Source organism: Brachyistius frenatus, unplaced genomic scaffold (assembly GCF_029030835.1).
Source record: "Brachyistius frenatus isolate BFR_SWC_R1_liver_20210118 unplaced genomic scaffold, ASM2903083v1 Contig_119, whole genome shotgun sequence".
NCBI lineage: Eukaryota > Metazoa > Chordata > Actinopteri > Embiotocidae > Brachyistius > Brachyistius frenatus.
This window is the reverse complement of record NW_027210718.1, coordinates 1,148,774-1,155,934: the sequence shown is the minus strand read 5'-3', so window position 1 is coordinate 1,155,934 and position 7,161 is coordinate 1,148,774. Positions and strand designations below refer to the sequence as shown.

At 40.2% G+C, this 7,161-nt stretch overlaps 1 protein-coding gene across 3 annotated transcripts; it reads right to left on the bottom strand.

Annotated features, from left to right (window-relative positions):
• Nucleotides 1-145: 145 nt before the first annotated feature.
• Nucleotides 146-6,476, bottom strand: slc5a11 (solute carrier family 5 member 11). 3 transcript variants are annotated; one of them, XM_069713434.1, is made up of 15 exons: nucleotides 6,418-6,476; nucleotides 5,501-5,572; nucleotides 5,126-5,230; nucleotides 4,968-5,027; nucleotides 4,772-4,876; nucleotides 4,484-4,589; nucleotides 4,267-4,347; nucleotides 3,974-4,179; nucleotides 3,150-3,285; nucleotides 2,523-2,630; nucleotides 2,265-2,415; nucleotides 1,519-1,687; nucleotides 1,170-1,385; nucleotides 527-701; nucleotides 146-407 (listed from the first exon to the last, which is right to left on the bottom strand). In XM_069713434.1, the coding sequence occupies exons 2-15, from the start codon at nucleotides 5,567-5,569 to the stop codon at nucleotides 175-177; spliced, it is 1,920 nt and encodes a 639-aa protein (XP_069569535.1). In that variant the 5' UTR covers nucleotides 5,570-5,572; nucleotides 6,418-6,476; the 3' UTR covers nucleotides 146-174. The 3 variants fall into 3 exon arrangements, with proteins under 3 accessions (XP_069569535.1, XP_069569538.1, XP_069569537.1); XM_069713437.1 differs by lacking the exons at nucleotides 146-407; nucleotides 527-701; nucleotides 2,523-2,630 and having other exon boundaries at nucleotides 1,109-1,385; XM_069713436.1 differs by lacking the exons at nucleotides 146-407; nucleotides 527-701; nucleotides 4,267-4,347 and having other exon boundaries at nucleotides 1,109-1,385.
• Between the last annotated feature and the right edge of the window lie 685 nt (nucleotides 6,477-7,161).

The window sequence follows — 7,161 nt, the reverse complement described above, 5'->3', positions numbered from 1 at the left end:
AAAAGATTAGAAAATTACAAAATAATTATAAAAGACTAGATTTTACAGACTGTTGTATAGAAGTTGTAAAGAAGTCTTCAGGTTAGTTGAATTTAAGGATTTATTTCACTCATAAAAGATCCTTTTCCACCGCCCATACACCACGTGTCCATTTAGAGTGTCATAACTTGCCCGTCAAGCCCAGTAGCCGATGATAAAGACGGTTACAGAGAGGCTAATGAGGAGGTTTACGTTTACAACTATTCGTAGCCTTGGCTTTTCCTCCAGAGAGCAGATAGCATGTTCAGGTTCAGGAGGAATCACAGGATCGTCATCGCCCTCCTTGCGTCGCTCCATCCCACACAGCCAGCAGAGGGCAGACATCAGCCTTGACTGACTGTGGACGCTGGACACGGATGATGCAGAGTCTGGAGAGTTTAACAAGAGAGACAAAAAATACATTGAATAGTTTTGTGGGTGGGTATGGTCATTCACCGGCAAGCATGACGAATGGAAAAGAGTCGTGAAAAGCAGGACACGAACCCACCTGTCCTGTGATGGCGTGCGTTTCCATTGCTGTGCTCCTGCACAATGTCCACAACTCCCATCTCATCCGTCTGACTAGAAATCCCCTGTAAGGTCGTCATGCTCCGCTCCACTGTTAACACCTGCTCTTTGGGCTTCACCGGGTCAAACCTGGTGAACCACGTCAGACGACTGATCTGTGTAATAAAACGTGCAAGAAATTAATCTTCCAAGAACTAAGAAAATGTATTATTTGATCTTTTTTTTTTTTTTTTTTTAGACATTTCAGATGTGACTAGATAATGAATGGGCTGGAATCAAAAAATAGGTTAACACTTTTTTTTTGCAGACCTCAAATGAGGGCATTTTTGGCCAGAGTTGTAAATCAGTGTATTAAAAAGTCGTTTACCTTAAAATATACCTGAGGTGTTATTACTGGTACCAATAAGCACATCCTTGTATTGCTTGTATTATGTGTAGTGGCATTAATGTGATATGTAATGTTGTTTTCTAAAGTAAGATATGTATTTAGGTTTGCGGTGAGAAACACTACACACAAAAAAAAAAAAAAAAAAAAACATCAATTGAATAGACTGCAAAAAAAAAATTCAAGCAACCGAGAAATTTTGCCTACAACGTCTTAATGGACCTGACAGTGGCTTCACCTGCTCTGGTTTAGGCTCCTCTGTAGCCAGGCTGACGACGACCACCACAGCCAGGGTGATGATGGACAGCAACATGGAGAAGTAGAGGTAATGGACGTATTTCAACACCCCTGGCCTGTCATCCTCTTCATAGCACAGAGGAGTAGGGTAGATGAAATCCAACAACATGCGAATGCAGCCCACCGTGAGACCGATAGCCAGGCCCCAGAATGCACCCTGCAGGACGGAGGGAGTCAAACACCAAGTGGTGTACACAGTGCGTTGTCAGAGTGTCATCAGAGTACTGTACATACAGTTACTTGCATTACATCATCTCCAATGTCTCGATCAGTCCTAAACACCACCTCACCTTCTCATTAGCTCTCCTCCAGAAGCAGCCAGTGAGGAAGATGACGGAAACGGGCGGCTGAAGGTAGGTGCTGATGGACTGGATGTAGATGAAGAGCTGGCCACCCTGACTGGCCTGAACAACAGGAATCCACAGCACAGATACCACAACGAGCACCAGCACGAACACCCTGCAGCGCGCACATTAAACGTCAGATGTGCATTAAATGCAACAATATACAGTGCAGTTCTGCAAAGACGCTCTTTACTGATAATCTGATTGCAGGACGTTGCCAGAGAATGGAAAAGTGAAGGCAGTAAACTCTGAACAGCACCATACCTTGGGTAATGAAACAATATGTGTGTGTGTGTGTGTGTCAAGGTTGGAAGATACAATCTGGAAAAGTCATCACTTAGGAATTATGTGGAAAGAGGGATTCTGGTTTGGGTGCAGATGACAGAAAAATTTAAAACTTGGAACATGCAATTTGGTGGATGATTTCATCTGAAGTGCATTATAATGCCATACGTGGTTACTTTTCAAATGTAGTCTATCCAAGTGGGAATGAAATACTAGTCATTGTATAAGCCTTTAACTAAAGACCTGTGGAAAAAGCTGACAGCAGGGTGGACTACTGCAGAGAGGCTTTTCACAAAATGAAATTTTATGAGTCCAAAAATGCAAAACTTTTCACAGTTGTTACTCTCTGCAGGCTTAAACTGGTGTATCAGTATATGTTATACATGATGCATGTTGTGCTCGCATACCTGCCCACAATCATGAGCTCCCATTCAGAAGCATGGGATCTGAAACTCTTCCACATGTCCATGGTAAAAATGGTGCTGGCACTGTTGAAGATGGATGTCATAGAGGACATGAGAGCAGCGATCATCACAGCCATCATTAAGCCACGCAGTCCTGGGAGGGAAAAGCACACAGATGGCCATAAAAGAGATCGTATCTGTGTGTGTATCAATGAAGCAAAAGGCAGGACAGGAGGCGAAACAACAGAAAAAGTCTCTCACCTGCAGGCAGCAGCTCCATGACCAGTTTGACATAGGCGATGTCTGAACAACCCACCGGGTTGCCACAAATCTGTTGGCACAGCTCAGGCTCCGCACACGCTACTTCATCTATACACAAAAAAAAAACACGTCACTCGTGCTGAGATATCAACAATACTCTCTTCACCTGCCACGGGATCAATTTAAAAAATTTTTTTTAATATTAAATCCCAAAGAACCAGCATTACCTGAGTGCAACCATATGGTATGTTATGTGACATTAAGATATGTATATTGTCATATGCACAGTAAAAACACAGGCAGTTACACCATACAATGAGGTTCTTACTTTGCTAGTCCCTCTTTCTTTTATAAAAAAAAAATATATATATATATATATATATACATATATTTAAAACTTTAAAGAAATATGTAAAATAAAAGAATACGAGAAGAAATAGTTCAATAAAAATGTACAGTATTGTACACATGTAAAAAAATTTAATTATACATTGATCTTTCATAGATGAAAGACATCTTGCCCTGTTAATGAGGTTAATGTAAATTCTATATTATGTTATATCTTTATTTCAAGGACATTTTAAAGCAGCACCCTGGATTGATAAAAGTATGACTTTTACACTGTACCTGTGTAGAGTATCCTGCTGATCATGCCAGGAAGCATGATGGCAAAGAAAGGCAGAATCTTCAGGTAGGCGGCCATCAGGGAGCCTCCTTTGGCGTGGGTCAGAGTCTTGGCAGCCAGGGAGCGTTGCACAATCACCTGCAGACAATCCCAGCCAAACTCAACTCTCAGTTAACTCCCAGTGGGTGTTGGTTAATGAGTAATTAAGACATACAGCAGTATGAAACTACAATTTGATAGGGGTTAATCAAGTGGTTACTGTTATCACTCAGGAATCTGTTATGTATCAGGGCTAAAAGTTTTATCTGCCTAAATAGATACAATTGCTACACTGATAAGACAGTTAATCCTCATTAAAAGTTCCCATGCCTTCAGGTTGGCTGACTACCAGCCTGATATAAAAGGAATATTTAAACTCTCTGCAGAGCAAAATATACCAATTTCTGAAGATAGAGATCTTCAGATGAAGACTCAGAACCTAACTTCACAGATAAGTGTAGAGCACCATAAACAACATGGAAACGCTAAATTATACTTTGATCTTTCATAGATGAAAGACCTCTTGCATTTTTAGAAGTAAATTAAGTTTAAATATATATATTTTATATCCACTTAAGCCACTCAGGGCACTGTGGAAACCAGAAGTCAGGCTTGCCCATACATCATTTGAGTTTTTTTTTTTCTTTTTTCTCATAACTTGATTTGTGATATCTGCTTTTGCTTACTTTTCTCTTATTCTGTCTTTTTTATTCACTGTATCACTTCTATATACCTTCCATTTTCTCCTGTATGAAAGGTGCTACACAAATGATTTTTACTGTAGTACCTGATCAGAGCACCAGTACCACATGGAGGGGATGGACATGCCGATGATGACACCAGGCCAAGGCAGGTCAGAGTTAACCGGGTCTCTGAATATGTGGAAAGCGTCGTCTCGGGGGATGCCACAGGTGGAGTTAGGCACGCGGATAGAGGGGATGGCGTTGGCGTAACCCTCCATCAGAGCGTTCCAGCCTCCAACTTCCGCAAAACCTCAACGTGGAGACTACAGGGTCAGATAAACTGGAGCATAAAGTGCTGCAGATGGGAGGGTGTCACGTTTAGTAACATGTGACTTACTGAAGCACATGAGGGTGAGAGCTCCTGCCAGCATGATGGCGGTTTGAACTGCATCCGTGTAGATAACTGCAGCCAGACCACCTGGGACACAACATACAACATGTAATGTGCTTCTAACTGCCAGTGAAAGACAGAACAAGCAACAAGCAGGACTTTAGGATAACTGCAATGTCAAAGCAAAGGTTTTTAAAAATGGTGACAGAAGGAGAAGAGTCACCTGTTACAGTGTAGAGAGCAGTGATTGACAGCAGCAGCACCACAGCCAGGTAGATATTCCATTGTAAAGCGAGTTGAATGAACACTGCACCTGCGTACATGTCCACCTGGTCAGAAACACACACAACGGATGAGATGTGTCGCTTACAGTGCGAACCTCAGAGAGGAAAAGTGGTTAAAACAAAATGCAAAAGATTCATAAACAGGCACACATACATGCAGGGATGTGGTTGTATTTCAAAACATGACATTTAAATTCCTCAAGAATTAATGTGGATTCGTATCATACCGATATTTTTGTGAATATGTAAATAAATAAGGACAAGACAGCAATAAATAACTGCGTTCTTCTACCACCAAAGCGCTTCTGTAAATATTCTGGCATTGTCGTCACCTGTAGAGGAAAGAGATCAAAGATGATTGTCAGGGATTAAATATATGAGATCATGCATGAGTTCAAGTGTGAATCTGTGTAGGAAACTCACCCCAGAAGCGATATAAATTGGGAGGAAGAGCCATCCCAGCAGCAGCACCATCAGCATCCCCTGTTCATTAACAAACATCTTCACTTTAAAAATGACCAATTCTTCATATCAAACTAATTTTTATATTAATATGTTATAGATTATATTCAGTCTCTTACATTCCATTCATAAGCAATTGCCCCAATTCCTGCTGCAGCTCCTGACCCTGCCAGACCGATGAAATGCCCACTGCCAATGTTGCTGGCAAACAGTGAAGCGCCCACCTAAATATAGATGAAAGAGTCTGAATCAGGATCAACTTGGTTTATACTGCTTTGAACCACAGAATATTTCGTCTCCTTCTGAGTTTATTAGTGTGAATTATTAGAAATAGATTTTCCATTCTGGTCTTGTTGGAGTTACTGTGGCTTCCTACAAGTCTGACAGCAATAAACACATATTTGATTTGAAAATGTGTTTTTGTTATGATCAGGCAGTCAGTCAGTGTGGATGTTATTTTATTTGACATAAGTTTTTTATGGTGTTTGACTCACTGGCCACCAGGTCATGCTTTTCCCAGCCAAGAAGTATCCATCCACAGTGCTGCGCTTCGTCCTCCACATAGACTGGTAAAAATAAGGGAAACATTAAAGAAGCTCTTAAAGGTAAAAGTGAAGAAGAAATGTCCACTGCAGGAGAGGGAATTTATAATCAGGAATCCTATTTGTGTTAAAGAAAAGCTCAGTCAAACTCCTGGTACCGTTTGTCCAATTTTCTGTTGTTTAATCAAAGTTGTTGAATAGTTGTTTGAGTTAATACAGAATCAAACCTTTGTGTAAACAAACCACAAACTCCAACCTTCTTGCTGTGAGGTGACCAGTGCACCTCTGTACCACTCCTAATACATTTTAACATGAATGTAAAAGGCATTTTCCTTGTTTTGTCATGAGGCAAATGGCACGTTGATTCTACATCACAGAAAATAAACAGTAAAATATAATATTCTGCTTCGCATCTGGTCAGGTTGCTGCACGTCTGTGTTTTGTCTCATCAATAATATCGTTTCTTTCTTTACGATAATCAAATTCCTTCCCTATTTAACAGAATCATCATATTTTCTCCTTAAGTTCTGATTGTTCATACAACATGGAGAGAAGTTGCATTACAGAATGATCAATATAGGTTATCAAAAACTGGGAGGAGGGAGAGAAAGGGCAAAAGATGAGAAAGTGGAATGTTCTTCTGAAAAAGCTTGTATGAAACAGTCCATTTCTGTTCTTGTTGAAGGATATTTATAGTAAGGAGGCAAAAAGGACAGAGCAGCAATGATGTGTGCAAATTTCCACCCAGAATATTTTATATTTCAAGCCATTACATCTCAGTTAATAGAAGCATATTGACTGCTTTTTTAATTTATCTGACAGAAAATAGCTTACTGTGTAAAACTTCTGGTATCAGTATCTGTACTTACCCAGAAGCCAACAGCCAGCACCAGTAGGAAGTAGACTACCAGCACCACTATATCCACAGTGACCAGAGTACCTTTAACCCCTGGAGAGGGAGACGGAAATGGGGTCATGCTGGCCCTGTGGTTGCCTGCTGCTAGGTCAAAGGTCATCTAGAATTCAATCCAAATTAAAATGGTTTCTGTTTGTAGTTTGCAGAGTGATGCTTAGTATGCATTTAAACAGTTGATTCGACTATTAAATGTTTAAGCTTCTTTCTACAACTTGATTACATTTGACAGTTTCATAATTACTTTTCATGAACACACGTTGTTAAAACATGAATCAACATGAAAAAAAACTGTGAATCCATGTTTAAGAAAATTTTGCTAAAAATACTTTTGTACTTTGTATTAATATAAAATACAGGATGGACGATTTCTTTTTTTAGTTAGCAGTGACTCTGTTTTTTTTCCTGTCTTTAGGCTATGTGTTGGACAGTATTCAATGGATAAAACAAACTCACCTTTCAGTAAGTAGTCACAGTCTGTTTACTTCCAGCTGGTCTGCCAGGAGCTGACTTCTTTGGCCCAAACAATACAGCATGTCACCAACTCCCTGAAAACAATCCCATGTTCCTCACAAAGCTTCTTCCGCACTCCGAAGGATCAAACTCCACTTCCACCGTGTGTACGACAAGGTTTAGTTAAATTGTAAGGGATTTATTACTTTCACGTATTCATAACACATGCCGTTTACAGAGCACACCC